The sequence below is a fragment of the Exophiala oligosperma genome, assembly GCF_000835515.1.
Source record: "Exophiala oligosperma strain CBS 72588 unplaced genomic scaffold supercont1.4, whole genome shotgun sequence".
NCBI lineage: Eukaryota > Fungi > Ascomycota > Eurotiomycetes > Chaetothyriales > Herpotrichiellaceae > Exophiala > Exophiala oligosperma.
The window spans coordinates 2,148,190-2,165,872 of NW_015622821.1; the positions used below are offsets into that span (position 1 = coordinate 2,148,190).

The 17,683-nt window shown below is 50.4% G+C and overlaps 4 protein-coding genes across 5 annotated transcripts; all 4 read left to right on the forward strand.

Annotated features, from left to right (window-relative positions):
• Window positions 1–969: 969 nt before the first annotated feature.
• Window positions 970–2,470, forward strand: PV06_04880 (uncharacterized protein; the record flags this gene model as incomplete). Its single annotated transcript, XM_016405826.1, has 1 exon — window positions 970–2,470. The coding sequence occupies exon 1, from the start codon at window positions 1,094–1,096 to the stop codon at window positions 2,468–2,470; it is 1,377 nt and encodes a 458-aa protein (XP_016264032.1). The 5' UTR covers window positions 970–1,093.
• A 647-nt stretch (window positions 2,471–3,117) lies between these two features.
• Window positions 3,118–10,118, forward strand: PV06_04881 (uncharacterized protein). Its single transcript, XM_016405827.1, has 2 exons — window positions 3,118–8,890; window positions 8,937–10,118. The coding sequence occupies exons 1-2, from the start codon at window positions 3,437–3,439 to the stop codon at window positions 9,831–9,833; spliced, it is 6,351 nt and encodes a 2,116-aa protein (XP_016264033.1). The 5' UTR covers window positions 3,118–3,436; the 3' UTR covers window positions 9,834–10,118.
• Window positions 10,119–11,553: 1,435 nt separating this feature from the next.
• On the forward strand, window positions 11,554–13,142 carry PV06_04882. Of its 2 annotated transcripts, XM_016405829.1 has the most exons (2): window positions 11,554–12,081; window positions 12,142–13,142. In XM_016405829.1, the coding sequence occupies exons 1-2, from the start codon at window positions 12,068–12,070 to the stop codon at window positions 12,647–12,649; spliced, it is 522 nt and encodes a 173-aa protein (XP_016264035.1). In that variant the 5' UTR covers window positions 11,554–12,067; the 3' UTR covers window positions 12,650–13,142. The 2 variants fall into 2 exon arrangements, with proteins under 2 accessions (XP_016264035.1, XP_016264034.1); XM_016405828.1 differs by having other exon boundaries at window positions 11,554–13,142.
• Window positions 13,143–13,824: 682 nt separating this feature from the next.
• PV06_04883 (uncharacterized protein) lies at window positions 13,825–16,914 on the forward strand. The gene has a single exon (XM_016405830.1). The coding sequence runs from the start codon at window positions 14,499–14,501 to the stop codon at window positions 16,806–16,808; it is 2,310 nt and encodes a 769-aa protein (XP_016264036.1). The 5' UTR covers window positions 13,825–14,498; the 3' UTR covers window positions 16,809–16,914.
• Window positions 16,915–17,683: the final 769 nt, after the last annotated feature.

Here is a 17,683-nt window from a genome sequence, read left to right on the forward strand (position 1 = left end):
AAGAGCCGAGGTAAATTCGTAGAATTCACGTGATGGTGGATTTTAACACGGTGCACATCGCGATGTCTTAAAAATTTTCATCCAAACCGTTGGTTAGTCGAAGGCAACTCATCAATTAATAAACCACATTATTGATCTTAATCTTGTTGCGATTCTCTATCAAGACACTCCATACGGAGTACCACGACAATCTCGTCTTAATCGTTTCACACGCAATGCTGTACTGTACGCCCTGCATTCTGGGGCTTCATACCGTGTTCCGACAGGGAGACGCGTCGGGTCGAACCGATAACATCCATGGCGGCTACACGTCGTAATGGCTCTAGCGAACAACCCATGGCATATCCGTACTTGTAAGGTCCATATCTTGATACTAATGGCTTCACTCTACGGAGTACATAAATCAATGTTATATTTCCCTCACGTGCTTGTCCGAGAAAAAACATCAACGACAACCACTCAAAGACATCACCTTCGCGTGTATTGCAAGTGTCGCGCATCAAGTCGGGTATCTGGCGCGTATCATCCACGCTCGTCTTTAGCATCATGCATCATCCTGCAGCTTGAAATCCAACCGTCACATTAAACACCACCCACTGCCTATGGTCATGTTGCTTTCCCCTTTCGCGCATTCACGACCGCGCAAGACTCGTGATATAACCACAGCAAACGAGATACACCAAGCATCTTCCACTCAGTTTCACCAGTCTCGCACTTTGCGCAAAATGACTTTCCCTCGTGGTTGCTACAGTACCTGCCACCCGCTCTCGTCGAGAAAGAAAACCCCCTCGTCGTCCACCTTCTCTGCCTGGTCTCTTGCTTTCCTCTTGACCAACCCAGCACAGTGCATCTATGACTACAACCATCCAAATACTTTGTCGGTAAGGTTGCGGAGCTGCATCATGCTATAGTTGGATTCTTGTCCATTTGTATTTCTGCTTTTGGATCTCCACTCTTATTTGTATTCGGTGACTAGGGTTGGCCCTCTGAAGGGAAAGAGCAAACTCATTGCTCATTTACAGCCAACACTACAAAGGCAGCTCATAACGTCCGTTTCATTCGCGTTCACCCCGAGTGATGCTCCAGGTTAGAAATGTCTGCATCGGCCTTTGCCAGATTCTGGCAAACAGACCTGACTCGCGAATGCGTCTTGTCCTTCCTCCCCAAGGATGATCTCGGCTCTCTGAGATTGGTTTGCAAAGAATATTCCAAGGACATCGCCCCGGTCTTGTTCAAATCCCTCCTTGTTCATTTCACCACCAATGTGTTTATGCGCAGAGCGCGAATGACAGCATTGGAGAGGATCGGTGGTTATGTTCGCAAATTGTCGTTCCTCATGCCGCATCAGCCTGAGACATTCCTCCCTCCACTCTTGGTGCCGGACACCTTGGAAGAAGCCAGCTTTGTCTATGAACCTCGGTTGACCCTGTCAAGACCAACATCGTCCGGCAGCTCGTCGACTTCTAGCACGGAGTCCAAGTACGGAACCTGGGAAATGAGTGACTTACTGGTCAAACAATACCCTCCCTTGTTCCACGCCGCAACCAATGTCGACTCTTTCTTCCGCGCCATCTGCGCGATGCCGAACTTGCAGCATTTGCAAGTTTCGTGTCCAGGTCAACTTGCAGGACAAAGATATCGCAAGGATATTGTCGACTACGCCTTAATCTCATTGCGTTTAGCCATCGAAGCAGCGAATCCAACTCAGCTCGAGATGCTAACCCTTGCACCAATCCATCCTGGAACGGTATTATACCTTCGGCCTCACCTGAGCTTTGGCTCTTCGCCGGCATCTTCACGTGTCTGGAGCCGAATCAGAATGCTCGACATTGAGATGGACAGTTTCGAGTATGGCCGCGATCAGCCGGCGGACCACCTCAAGATCCTTCACAGCTACCTGCAAGCATTGAGGTCCATCGAGCATTTCAATTTCAAGTGGCTCGGCCACAAGGGCCCATGTCCATTAGCACTTCATATCGAACCATGTACTTCGCGTCCCACCTCACTGCACTGTCCGAATGCTTGCCCAGACTCGAGTTCGAAATCATCCTTCCGGCCTCTGAAATTCCGCCGTCTGAAAAGGATGCGTCTCAGCAATGCTACCCTTGATGCTGACCAGGCAGCGGGTTTCATCATGTCGCATCGCAAAGTATTGCACGAGTTCCAATTCGATCAATGCCATTTGAGGTCGGGAACGTGGGATGATGCGTTGGCTCCGTTGACTCGCATCGCAGGGCATGACCGCTGGAAGCAGAAACAGGAGGAAGTCATGGATGTTCCGTTGGTATTGTCATCAACAGAGACAGATGAGAAAGATGTCATTGAATGCGTGCAGGAGCCTTTGTGGGATGACATTTTGTCGAAGAGAAAGAGGCTGAAAATGCTTCGCAAGATTAGTCTGAGAACGAGAGACCTCGTGCCCGAGCAAGTCAAACGTTTGTTAAGGACAAAAAGACTCGCATGGCATTGACTCCGTGGATGTCGAACGTTATAGCGGGTGCAAAACGCCCCATGATGAAATACGCGACGACCAGTCTTGAATCTGTCCCTGGCTACTGCTACCAGGACAGAGATAATTCAAGGGGAGAATCTTCAAAAGTTATTGTAAATTTGGTAGCCACAGCATTACCTACCACTTCCTATCCTCGTACTCCGTAGGATCATGCGTAGCGAAGGTTCGCCGATATTGCTGACGTGTTATTTCTTTGGTAAACACTTCCTAGGTTCGACTAGTAGGGAGGATTCTATAAGTAGACGGAAAGTCGGTAGGCATGGAGTCGTCTGGGGTTAATACTTCAGCCAACGAACTGTCAGAGGATCTGGCCATGTCACAGGTTTCAGTCAGCCGCTTCAGCTGTAGCTACGAGAAGCCCCCTGAGAGACAACAGTCCCGGGCTCTGACCAGTCACTGGACAGGGACCATCACTAGGCTTGGAGCGGACAGTCTGAACCACGTCGGCCTTGGGTGAAGATCGGCCAGGCCTATTAAAGCCTAGAACTACGCCTAAGGATCCTCCTATTGTAGCTTTTGGCAACTCCCGCCCGCCGCGCGTCAGACAAGAGAGAGTAATGCACCAAGATACCACATGTGTTTTAGATTTCACAAAAAGAAGTTGCCAACACTTCATTCACCTTTTTGCACCCCATAGACCTAAGCCATCATCTGCGATTAATGACCATTCCTGTCACTCGTTCGAGCCTTTGATACAATCGATCCTTGTTCTAGCAATTCTGCGGTTGTCGACACCTTCTGTACCTAATTGCAAGTGCGCTTCTGCGTATCCTTGGTACACCTCAACCTCCCGGACACAGCCTCCTTCGGATAATGCGTTGCTGAAACCACTCCAGCACTCGCAGTCATCGACATGACATTTACGCTGTTCACCTAGACGCAACCTTGCGCTCTGGCCCTTAGTTCATCTCACTGCTACTGCCGATGTCTTCTCGCGATAGAACGCCGCCGAAAACGGCCGGTCGCCAGTCTATCCCCCTTCAAGATCTTTCAAGACCTCCTGATGATACATTCGCTGGTTCGAATGGGATACCAGGATCCGGAGGGAGATCAAGTAGCCACTTCCATCGACATAGTCGCACTCGCTCCCTTCTTGCCGGTCGCCGGACTCCCACTTATTCGCGCTTAGATGAAGAGTCACCCACAAGAGGAGGGAGTGGATGGGCGCGCCCCGGCGTCGGCGCACATAGACATGACGATAATGACTCTCCGGTAGAAAACATGGAGGGGTTTGCAGCAGCGACGGTTGGCTTGGATCTCAATCTACCATCTACACCCCAGAGTGCGAGCGCGAGGAGGCCAACCATCATCACCACTCCGGCCGATGGAGATCATCTCGAACCAGATGGCTTGTTCTCGCCCCCGGATACCGACACGACACCGTTGACCGAAGAACGTGGATACACATCTTCGCTGAAGGCATCTGGCTCGTTTTCCCGAGGACAGAGACACGATAGACAAGGAAAACTGTCAAGCGTGCACTGGACAGATGGAGAATCTCCCTCCATCTCTCGTGGTCGGGGATCCAGGCTTGGGGACGATCTGCCCACCCTCAATACAAGCACAGTCTTGCATCGAAAATTGAGTACCGGTAGCGGCATAGCCCGTCTAACGCCCGAACGAGCAGAGTCCGGCGAGAGATCCCGCTCACAGTCACCATCTCCTTCACCCATGGCAAGAGCGAACTCGATGTTGCGCGAGATATCTCAGCGTGTTGTCAATCTGAGTAACGACTCAGACATGGTGGACCAAAAACTACGCCGAAAGTCATCTGTACGAGATCAGAGGCGACCAAGTACGTCAGCTCCTATTGAACCGCCAATCGCCGATGAGGAAGAAGCATCAGGAGGCCCTTCGCCACTGGAGAAACTTCCCTCAGTTGAAGCATCACCTGCACCGTTTATGCCTGTCCATTACCCAAACCCTCTTCTAGGCAAGTCGTGGGGCATGTTTGGACCCGAGAATCGACTACGGAAATGGCTGCTAGAGATTCTTGTCCACCCGCTCACGGAACCTCTGATCTTGGTATTGATCATTACTCAAACGGTCCTGCTTGCAGTGAATGCTGCCGGCGATGCCGTCTATCTACAAACAAGAACTAAACGATGGGGGACGAGCTTCGATTATGCCATATTCGGCCTCTTCATCATCTACACTTTGGAACTGGTCGCCCGTACCATAGTCTCAGGGTTCATCTCAAACCCGCGCGAACATAGCACGATCAATCGAGACTTAGGGCTCAAGAGAGCGGTGCTGCAGAAGGCCCACACACTCTTTGCTGGCCAACGATTACAAGATATGCCACCTGCAAAGAGCGATACTCCCAACCCTTCCATCGTACGAACCTTCACTGGCGTCCCGGCGCCTGGCGCTCCCGGTCATGGCAAACATCAACAGAGGGTGCGCCTGGCTCGACGCGCCTTTCTCAGACATTCTTTCAACCGGCTCGACTTTGTGGCCGTTGTCTCCTACTGGATTTCTTTTGCCATGCAGATGACGCTGGTAGAGAGCAACACCCACGTCTATGTCTTCAACATGTTGAGCTGTTTACGAATTCTACGCTTGCTGGGCTTGACAGCAGGAACCTCGGTCATTCTTCGTAGTCTGAAGAAGGCCGCCCCCCTTCTAGTCCATGTTGCATTTCTGATCGGCTTTTTCTGGCTCATTTTTGGTATTGTTGGTGTCCAAAGCTTCAAGTCAAGTCTTCGACGGACCTGCGTCTGGGTCGGCGACGATGGCTCAGGGCAAAATTATACGCTCAATGTTGCTCCTGAGAACATCCAATTCTGCGGAGGCTATCTCGACGCGGTCACAGCAGAACCTAGACCATGGCTGAAACTCGACGGCCAAAATGGTACAGGCAGTCCCAAAGGGTTTCTCTGCCCACAAAATTCGCTTTGTGTGGAGGGCTCTCAGAGCCCCTACAACGGTACTGTCAGCTTCGACAACATCGTTCAATCCCTGGAGCTTGTGTTCGTGATCATCAGTTCCAATACCTTCTCTGATCTGCTATATTACCTTACCGATTCCGATTACCTGGCGGCAGCACTTTTCTTCGCTGCCGGTATTGTCGTCCTTAGTTTGTGGATGGTCAACTTGCTGGTGGCAGTCATTACCTCCTCTTTCCAAATCATTCGCGAAGAGAGCAGGCAAAGTGCATTCACGGCGGACAACATTGACCAACCGGTGCTTGCAGACGATCCAATGACGAGACGAAGCCAATTGAAGAAGTTCTTTGATAAAACTCATGTGTTATGGGTTCTTGTCATTGTCTACGATCTGATCGTGCAAAGCTTGCGCAGTGCCTACATGAGCGATTCTCGTGAACAATTCATTATGAATTCCGAGACGATCGTCACACTGCTCCTCCTTGTTGAAATCATTCTTCGATTCCTCTGTGACTGGCGGAATTTCTTTCGGGGCAAACGGAATTGCTTCGATCTTCTCCTTGCTGTTGTCACTTCCGTCATGCAGATCCCAGCAATCCGACATTCGGGCAAGCCATATGCGTGGCTCACAGCTTTTCAGATTGCTCGTGGTTATCGAGTTGTATTGGCCGTCAGAGTTACCAGAGAATTGGTGATGCTTGTGTTTACCAATATCGGCGGTTTACTCAACCTGATACTTTTCGTCTTTTTGTTCACCTTCCTGGCGGCCATTCTCGCCTCCCAATTGCTGAGGGGAGACATTCCTGCCGTGGATAATGGTGGAGACACCATTCAAGTGACCTTCTTCGACATCTGGAATTCATTTCTCGGCATGTACCAGGTTTTTTCAAGCGAAAACTGGACGTCTCTCATGTATAACGCCACTGAATACAATCTCATATGGGATACAGCATGGTTGAGTGCGCTGTTTTTTATTCTCTGGTTCATCATCTCCAACTTGATCGTGCTCAACATGTTTATTGCTGTAATCCAAGAAAGTTTCGATGTGTCGGAGGACGAGAAAAGATTACAGCAGGTGAAGGCTTTCCTTACGCAGAAAGAAATTAGTGGTTCGGCCACTGGTAATTTGTCACTTGCTGCAGTTTTCAAGATGGGACGAGATTCACTCAGACATCGCGATGCGTTGGAGTATGGCTCAGCAACTGTTGAGCAGCTGTTGAAGGAAGCTGTCGTCAAAGATTTCTTGGATGAACAACAGGAAGGACTATCGAAGCGACCACAGTCAATGCATGTGCCTGATGCTGGTGCAGTCAAGCCAGGCCTCCTGTCAAAGTATTGGGGCAAGTTGGTTGGCCTCAACAAGCACCATGAACCAAATCCCTTCTATTCCAATGCTACAATCACACGGGCCAATGAGGAGTTCGACCCACGAGCAGCTGCAAAAAGAGTCGTCCTGACCACTGAAAACCGTCGGCGTGCTCAGCGTCAATATTTGCAGAAGCACCCGAAGTACAATGTGTCGCTCTTTATTTTCAAACCCAACAACCCAATCCGGAAGCTTTGTCAATACCTAGTCGGGCCTGGACGAGGATCAGAACGAGTGGAAGGTGTGTCGCCATACAGACCTGCCTGGTATACCTTCTCTGCCTTCATTTATGCTGCCATAGTTGCAATGGTGATCCTGGCTTGCATCACGACGCCGTTATATCAACGCGATTACTTCCTGGACCACGATGTGAATTTCACTAATTGGTTTGTTTGGACCGATTTGGGCTTCGCCGCTCTCTTCACTGCTGAAGCAGTCATAAAGGCCATTGCCGATGGGCTCTTTTTTACACCGCATGCCTACTTCAGAAGCGTCTGGGGTTTCATCGATGGTGTGGTCTTGATCACGCTCTGGATCAATGTGATCACCACGATGTATCGTGACGATGGCGTCTCTCGAGCAGTCGGCGCCTTCAAAGCTTTGAGAGCCTTGAGACTGCTCAACATCAGTGACACTGCCCGAGAAACGTTCTATTCGGTCATCATCGTCGGCGGATACAAACTCATTGCGGCGGCATTCGTGTCGATGAGTCTCCTGATCCCGTTCGCCATCCTTGGTGTCAACCTATTCAACGGAGAGATGAAATCATGCAACGACGGCGATTTCGGTTTCGAATTGTTGAGCAATTGTGTTGGCGAATTTAATTCTACGCCCTTCAATTGGCCGGTGTTGGCTCCTAGGCAAGTGGCAAATCCATGGTACTCTTTCGACGATTTCGGCAGCGCCTTGTTCATCCTTTTCCAGATTGTCTCTCAGGAAGGATGGATCAATGTTATGTGGTCTGGGACGAGCATCACTGGGAAGGGATTGCAGCCTCGCGCTTTTGCATCCCAGGGGAATGCTGTCTACTTCATTATCTTCAATCTGTTGGGAGCCGTCTTCGTGTTGACGCTGTTCATTTCAGTCTTCATGCGCAATTACACCGAGCAAACTGGAGTCGCCTTTTTGACCGCCGAACAACGTTCCTGGCTCGAATTGCGCAAGCTTTTGCGTCAAATCTCACCCTCCAAACGGTCTATCGGAGCAAAGACGACGCGTCTAAGAAAGCTGTGCTATGACTTATCAATTAAGAAACGAGGGAAATGGCAACGCTTCATTACCGTCATACTTGTTCTTCATCTGATTCTTCTCACCGTTGACTACTACCCAGAGCCAGCTTGGTGGGAAACGTTACGAGAAGCTATATTCCTGGCCTTTGCCATCATACTCATCACCAATGTTGTCATCAGAATCATCGGGCTATCCTGGCATCGGTTCAGAAGAAGCTCTTGGGATGTATACTCGATTTTTGCTCTCTCAGGAATTCTGGTCACTTCTCTTATGAGGCTGTCCAATGTCACCGCAGGGAGTTTTGAACAGATACACAAGCTCTTTTTAGTTTCGGTCACCTTTCTCCTTATCCCACGAAACAACCAGCTCGACCAGTTATTCAAAACCGCTGCGGCATCGCTGCCACTAATTGCCAATCTTCTTGCGACATGGTTTGTGCTGTTCTTGGTGTATGCGATCGCTTTCACGCAAGCCTTCGCCTTGACCCGGTTTGGGCAGAACGAAAACAACAATGTCAATTTCCGCACCGTGCCCAAAGCTTTGGTACTTCTTTTCAGAACCAGCATTGGCGAAGGATGGAACCAAGTCATGGAGGACTTCGCCGGGATCGAGCCACCTTTCTGTGTACAAGGAGATAGTTTCTTCTCGAGTGACTGTGGGAGTTCGGCCTGGGCAAGGACCCTGTTCATCTCTTGGAACATCATCAGCATGTACCTGTTCGTATCTTTGTTCGTTTCGTTGATCTTCGAAAGCTTCTCCTACGTCTACCAGCAGAGCAGCGGCATGTCTATTGTGAGCCGCGATGAGATCAGACGTTTCAAACAAGCCTGGGCAGATTTTGACCCGAACGGGACGGGGTTTATCTCCAAGGAACAGTTCCCTCGTCTCCTGGGGGTAAGTGTACCACGATTGTTTAATTGGCCAGTGCTGACTTCAATAGGAACTCTCCGGTGTTTTCTCGATGCGCATCTACGACGGCGACTTTTCCGTGCACCGTATCAAAGAGGATTGCTCTTTCCAACCCGGAGACCCCGTCGCGCCGGATTCGAGGATATTTGAGGGAATGGACCTGACCAGATTAGCGGAGAGAGTCAGCCAAATACCGGTCGAGGAAATCCGAAAACGAAGGGAACGAATGAATGTGTTTTATGAAGAAGCCTTGCTTACAGCGGATCCGGATCGCGGAATCCCTTTTACAGCGTGCCTCTTTTTACTTACCCATTACAACGTCATTACGGATTCGCGAAGCTTGCGGCTGGAAGAATTCTTACGCCGGAGAGCACGGTTGCAGAGAGTCCAAGAAACCATACGACGCAATACTGTGGTTGGCTTCTTTGACACTGTTTACTGGTCACGAGAATTCAGGAGAGCTGTCGAACGGCGACGGGACTCACGACTGACTGCGCCTCCTAGCATTCCTGTGCCGGAGATTTTCATCGAGAATCCGGATGATAATCTTGAGAGCAGCAGTAGCACTGAACCACGAGATTTTACGACATCAACACCATCATACACACCGAAAAAGCCACCGACACATCTTCCACCCATCAACACATCATTCCAGCTTGGGGACTCGCTCCAGAGCCCATCAAGACTCAGTTTTGACGAGTCTCCAAGAGCCAGCCCGACTAGAGCGAGACTCGGGTCTGTGGATACGTCGTATCATGGCGCACATAGATCGTCGCCTACAACGCCAACATTGAGCCACAGCCGCCACGGTAGCACGGCTAGTGGAATGGGCGGGCAAGGCGTCATGGAGGATTTTGATGCATCAGCATGGGGAGAGAGTCTACGACGGAGTTTTACGACGAGAAGGCCGCGGGACGACCGCGATTGATCCAAGAAGTATATACGACGAGGAATGACGATTGACACGACACTGTTTGTACATATTTTGGAATGGCTGCGCCCGATGAGAGGCGGATATTGAACATAGCGAGGGCGTTTTGTAAGACCACATCAAGACTGGTTGAAAAAGTGAGGGCCGGATGGGCGACATGTGTGTATATGTGCATTTGCTATTTAAAGGCACCCTCGGGTCTTTTATACGTTTAATCTTGAAGATGAAGTGGCCGTTGAAGCCAATAATGAAGAAAAAATTATTTCATCATCTGACGAAAAACACCACACTAACGGCTGTTTATTGTGATGGTTATACTGTAATGCTCGCTCTCACGTACAATTCAGTAGAGTCTGTAGTCATCGCCGTAAGTGTCTGTCCTGGGCGATTGATTTATTGGGGGGGCCTAAGGGTGAAATAAGGAGTGTCCGATGGTGTTATTGTAGGCTCAACATGCAATTGTTCGCGTGTCCTACAGAGTTTTGTATGATGACATGGTACTCAGTACAAGGTACCCGAATCCAAGGATCAAGGGTAGGGAGAGTGTCATGAAGATTAAATTCCCATCAGTTCCAGAAATTACTCCGTATTTCCAATAGTATGCGTGCCATTATCGACAGCCACCAGGGGATGGCAGCGTCAGTACGGAGTATTGTATCAGCATCGAGTATCCTTGGTCCTGGTTTTCCTCCCCTGAGATAGGCCATTATTGTCTTGTTCGTCGCCCTTTGATATACAGAACGCAACGGACCAAAGGACACACGGACCAGGGCGTTGTTACAGCAATCTGAACTGGTGACCCGAGCTGGCTTATCCACCACCAACGACCCTGAAGGCTACGGAGAGCTGTAGTGTAAGAGATCAGCGAACCCTTGTCTGGGCCCCCCATGCGAAGCGACGTGTGGGTTTCCCGAAACTGACGCGAAAAAAGAGAGAAAAAAAGGGCTCCACGATGCCTGGGTGACTTGGCTCGAGACGCGTTTCAGGTGAAGATCTCAATCAGCGAGGGGGGTCGATCCCTGGTTCGACATCATCTGATACGAGTTTTGTCCTGTAGTCGTACTCGCAGGAGGGTTGATTTCCCACCTTTAGCGAGTACTACTCCATGGGTACCTACTTGTACTTGTAGCCGTACCAAGTTTCGAGACGAGTAGTACGCGACGTAGACGGAGGAGTATTTTGCTTGATGTTTGAGGCTCATGCTGTCGGACCCGTGCTTCATTGGTGCATCACACTGGTACCTTGAATTGTTGTACTGATACAGTACAATAGGACTATCATTAGTCTATAGTACGAGTACGAGTACTCCGTACACTCCCACTACTGTACTAGAGCCCTTTTTTTCTTTGGCGAGATGACTCGCGTCCTCGTCTCTGATATTGAATTGTGATCTACCAGATCCTCCTCAATTCATTTTACGGAGTACTGTAGTTCGTATTAATACCGGATTAAAAGGATACCTCGTTATTTTTGCTGCACAACACGTCGATGGCGTTTTCGTTTACTCCGTTAGACACGGCACACATCTGAAATAACCTTCATTACACTCCATCCACTCTGGAGGTATCCATCAGGGGAGGAGATGTTCCCCCGTCTTTGACAAGGGGACGAGAACCTTTCGCGTTTGACGATCCTGCTCACTCTACTAGATACTCCGTAGTACTCGTATTATTGTTCTCGTCGTGACCCCTTAGCCTTTTTCTCGAATCTGGTGAGGGTCGAGTCTCCGTCGTGGTCTTGAAAGGAGGATCAGATGGTCCATGCTTTTCAAGTGGCTTCCCGAGATACAATATACATAATCTCTCCGGGAGACAGATTTGACACTGACCCTCTTGTCATTGATAGGAATGTCTCACTGACCTCTCAGCGTCTTTCTCTTCTCCCGCATTGACCCTTTTCTTCTCTTCTATGCTCGAACCACTTCGATAGCTTTTGATTTCCCCCAGGCAACATCGGGGCCCAGCACCATCACGACGACGACACCGCTGCCCGTCCCAGTACACTCTTTTCGTTTGCCTGCCTTGCCTACATTGCCGGGGCACAGACTGATCACATTCTCGTCATTGCCTGCTTCCTCGACAACGTGCTGGACAACGGTCGAGAGCTACGCGAGAGCTTTTTTCGGGTCGTCGGGTCTCTTCATACGACAACTACCAGTCCTTCGTTTGTGGTTCAAACCAACATAAAGAATTTGTCCCTCGCTCAACTTGTGGAAATAAAAAGATTCCAAGATGACTGTTGCACAGTTAGTCCATCACTACGAATCCATCATCCACCAAGAACTGTCCATTAAACGTGTACCTAGGAGCCTACGATCTCACGCATCGTCGTCTTCTTCTTCCTCTCCCTCGTCACGAGTCCGCTTGTCCCTTCAGACCATCTTCGGCCACAATCATTCATATAGATCAACGAAAAGATCGGGCACGATGAACTCCTCGACGACGACGGCTGCCTCCTCGGTCAAGTCGTCCCCCAGCTCTTCCTTCAGTAGCTTTGGAAACAAGCTGCGTACACAGGCCCTCGAAAGCCTACACAACAACAACAACCACTCCATCTCTCCTTCCCTGTCGACGCCGAACCCTACAAACTTGATCCGTCGACAGCCCTCGGCCATTGACATGGCGTTGGAAGAAGAGAGGTACGCCGACCCGGTCGAGCTCATCGGGCTCGGGCTGTTGGAACCAAGACCAAGGGCAAACACCAATTCATCAGTGTCGTCTTCTCCTCAATGCTCCATGATGGAATTCATGAGCGAGTCGGTACAAACACCCGTGGTTCTCGACGGCATTTTCGAAGTCATGGAGCGTGCATAGAGGACTTTTTTTCCCTCTTGTTGCACAGAGTAGGAGTACAAAGTGCTTTTGGGGGGGAAGGTCTATGAAGACGTGGTGGCAGGCAAGATCATCTATTCAAGGGTGGTTATATGAAAGATGGATCCCCACCAGTCTTTAAGCGCCTGGATGGTATGGGATGGATTGAGGGGAGGATGAATGCGGACACATCCACGCCCCGTTGCCCTCGTACAGACACTATCAACAACAACTCGGGATGAAGATTTACGACTATATGCGATTTATGGAAAGAGTTGGGGAAATTTCATTTCTGTGGACAAGTTGCTTTCGGCTGGTACTTGCAAAGGACGAGTTCATTTGGGGGGGTCTGGGTTTAGACATTGAGGATGCCATATACCAATATTTAATAGCGATGTGAAGAGAAGAGCGAGATTGAATCTTTTTTCTAGATAGGACCGAGAGCAGTCATTGATGAAGTGTCTGCTCCTTGAATGTTCAAACAAGAAAAACAAAACTACGACATCCAATTCCAACTCCAGACGTGTGCTCTTCTTCGTATTCGTTCGTATCGACATCGGGCCATGACAGGCAATGGTGGATCTGGAGCCTGGGGGGGACAGAATGCGTGTGCGTATGGATAGTACGAGTACGCGCACGGAATACGGTTGTATGTACCTACCTAGGAAGATGTAATAGGAAAGATTGACTCTTTTGGATCAGCTGAGACAACATCAACTCCATAGACTGGCAGGTTTTTGTCTGATGAATTCGGTAAGTGACCAATTTCCACCTCTGGCTACCAATTGATGAGTGGTCATCGGGCATGATGAGGGGAGTTGACTAACACATAAGGTAACGGATCACGGTGAGAAGCCGACAGGGTTGGTCACGACTTGGTGGTGACCTACGTAGGTAAGACAGCCCTGTCCAGTAGTACATGGTTCTCTGAGATATGTGGTGCACGCTTCATACGGGCGTAGGGGAGAAGCAAAGGGCGCGGGAAAGTGATGTACGTGGTTTTGGAACCTCGGATTAAAATAAATGATTACTATTCACTCAACGTTCCAGTACCATTTCTCACACCTTGACCTCTTCCAGTTAGACATGGACCCCGGATAAGCCTCTCGGATAGGTTGACTGCGACTCCTCCTTCGAGCCAAAAGACGCCCTTCTAGGAACTTCATCAGTCAAGTTCACGGCTCTTGCTCGGTCCTAACGGTTCTGTTGGGGGGCTGACGGTTGATGAGAAGGCCTCTCTTCTGCCTGGTGCCAGCGACGACAGCTGACCGACGGCTCTATGACCACCACAAAACGGCCAACGAGGTTCGGGGTCTGATCATATAGCCAGCCCATCATTGCACAGGACACTTGCAAGATCTGACTAATTCTCCCCAGTGATTGCAAAACCCGCTTTAAAGCAGCAATCGTCGACCAAAGACCATACACTATTACAGTGTCGCCCTCGCGTCGTTTCCTGTCCGGAATCCACATTTGAATTTGGGATCTGGGATGTTCCTTCTCTCACTGTCAAAGAGCTGACTGTGGGAGCTGTGAATCAGATAGCTATCCTCGCCATCAGTGAAGAACCCGGTCCCCCATCTGACATACGGTCAGAGGTTGGACACAAAAGGTACCTCTACCACCAGCTATTCCTACCCGGTTACCTGGTTCCAGCCTTTATCCGAACACCCCCACGACTTGATACCGCGGGATCATCTAATCAAAATAACGATTGTGTCGCTGAGCACACACAACTTGTCTCTCAGCCTCGTCTCCCTACAGCAAAAGTGATCAGGGTTGACTAATCGTTATCCCTCGCCTTTTATACGAACACACACCAAACCGGACCAAACCGTCCTTGGAAACGATCATGGCAACCACTACGAGCATACAAGCCTATGCGAGGCTCCAATACGGCGAGAGAACCTATACCTCCTTGGAGTCAATCTTGGACGACCCCACAGAGAGCCTGGTCTCCTCTGCCGCCTCCATCAGCAGGCCAATGCCTGGACAGGGGTTGAACGGTATCTTGTCTGCCTCTCAGTACCCTCAAGCCCTCATGGAACCTTATCACCAGCAGCCCTCCTCAAACACTCGCAAGAGAAAGGCGTCGTCAAGAGATCAGCAGACATCATATCGTCGTCCTTCATTCACCGGAGCAGTAAGCGAGAGCAACCACTCGTCATCGTCGGTAGAACCAGAACAGGCATCTCCAACGCAGAAGAAGAAGAAGACCACCAAGCGAGGGTCGATCGACGGCGCAGACGGTCAGCAGCCTGAAGGCAAGAAGCAGCGGGGTCGGCCTCGACTGGACACCCAAGATGAAACGGCCGCGGACCGTCGCCGCACTCAGATCCGCCTGGCCCAGCGAGCCTACCGACATCGCAAAGAGACCACCATCTCAGCGCTCAAGGAGAAGGTGACGGGTCTTCAAAACACCATCGATCAGATGAACAAGACATTCCTCACCCTCCACGACAACATGGTGGATGCCGGGATCCTCACGTCACACTACACACTAGGTCGACAACTGCAAGCCGCGACCGAGGAATTTGTCGCCTTGGCCAAGATTACGGCCACAGACTCTGACGACGAGGAAGAGAAGATTACCAACTTTATGAAGGGAGATGATATCGACGCCGGTGCTCCACAAGAACTACCGCCGCCACCTTCAAGGTCGAAAAGGAATGCTCGAGTGGACCGGAGAAGAACCAGCCTGGACCAGACATCGACCGAAGCAGACGTCGATGCTGAAGACCTTCAAGTGGCCATGACCAACGTGAACGCCAACGCCAACAACAACAATGACAATAATGACAACGGCGCCTTTTCCATTGTCCAGGGCGTCTTTGACGACAATTCCAACCTCCACGGCCTCGACGATTTACTGGCTTTCAACGCCACGATACCAGAATTCAATTTCAACGAAGATCCGTCGTCTCTACTGTTGCCGTCATCGACAACGACGAACAAACAAAACCATTACCTTCCTTCTTCCCTGTCGTCGTCGCCGCCGCCGACGTCGTCCAACACCATCGAACGCCCCCTCAAACCGGCCTACCACAGCGGCAACTACACGTACAGTTTCCAGGAGACGACGTTCGCCCGGCGGTTGCACAGACTCTGTCTGGAGCGAGCGTTCCAGTCCCTCACGAGCCCTCACGCGGACCCGGAGAAGGTCAAGCACACGTTCCGCTTCACGTTTTGCTTCAGCAACCGCAGACGCATGCTCATCCGGTTCCAGGAGATGCTGAAGCGCAAGGCCGGCGAGTCCCTCGAGAACTGGAACGCCCCGTTCTTCCACGTCGGCGGCGCCGGGCTGCACTTCCCCCGCCGCGACGAGGACGGGAACCCGATCTACCCTCCCAACATGGTCAGTCCGAGGCGCGCCCTGGTGGGTCCTCAGCCTTTCGTCGAGGTCGAGACCCCCCGCGCCGAGGCCCCCGGGACCCAAGAGATGCTCGAGGCCATCGGGTTCGGCGGAGAGTGGTACGACTCTCACGACGTCGAGGAATACCTGAAAACAAAGGGTATATACCTCGACGGTCAGAGTTCGTTCGTCGAAGTGGTCGACCCGAACAGTTTGGTCATGTCGCTCGCCGACAAGGCCGGTGGTACTACCGGTGGTCCTGGGGTTTTTGGCGACGTATCGACGTCCACGGCCATGTCGAGTTCAGGTGTCACACCTTCGGATGAAGTCAACATTCGCACCCCCAGTCCACTTGAATTACCATCCATGGGGTCCGTCGACGGCTTGAATCGTAACCGTGCTCATGACACTTTTTTCGCCGCGGATTTCGAAGACACGTACGTCAACAACGGTATAGACCGCAACCACCCCGGCCACAACGATGCCTTAATCGTCGACATGTTTCAAAACTTGAGCGGCCCCAACCACAACACGTCGTCGACTGCAGCAGCAGGAGAGCAAGATTTGTTGAACTCTCTGCAGTTCGGATTGGTGGACAAGTTGGGAATGCGCGTGCGGAAAAACGACGGTGACGACGACCCTTGGGCGACGTACGCCATGTTGAGCCGGTCCAGACCGCCCATCACCTTCGACGTCGAGGCCTTTTTGGAACGCATGGTTGGAGACAGTGCATGTCTGGGACGGGCCCCTGGTTTCAGAAAGGAAACCATCGACAAGGCCTTGGCCATGAGTTTACAAGAGGGTTTTTAGGTACTTTGTGACCCGACTTTTGTTTTATTTTTTATTCTTGTCATCATGAAACATGAACCAGGTATTATGGATTAATAAATATGATTATACTCCGTAATGGGGGGGGGGGGATAATATCATTCACTCACTCACTCACTCACTCACTCACTCAACTCACTTCACTCAGCTACCTACCTACCTGTGTTAGTACCATGCGTCGTGATTCACTCCGTCTTGTGTAATTTTGATTCTCAATGAACCCCTCGAGGATCCGTGGGATCAACGTTGAACATTTCATGTCTTTGTATAATTTTTACTCGAAGCCAGTGTCCCAAAGTCAATCGGCCGGGAAGGAAGTCGCCCTCCTGATCATTTCCCCCCCGTTCTTCAATACACCTATTTGATCTTTGGCACCGCTTGTAAGGGTCATGCCGATCGGCCGAACACAAACTTTGATCGAGTACCAGACGGTTGTATACTACGTTTTGAAGGTACCCCAAGTCCTTTGGTATGGTGTGCAAGTGAAGACACGTCTGTACCTAAGTACAGAGTACACACTACAAAAAAACCCAAGATATTACCCAAAATACAATACCCTGACCAAGGGGTAATTACCCAAGTCACGTCTTGTGAGTGATGATGTACCATGTACGGTGTTGGTGTTTTGGCGCGTCGGTGACATTTTTTCCATCTTCTCCCGAGGACTCTCTACACGGACAATAAATATTCTTTCTCACCTGGGAGCGAGTTGAAGTGTATTCCTAGAAAGGGGGCCCCGGGTCTTATTACCGTAGAACAAACCAGGCATAGGCATGTTACCTAATACATAAATTATGTAGGTTATCTTCGTGTCACAACTTCAAGTCCTTTCCTTCTTTTTTTCGTTGTCTCTATCT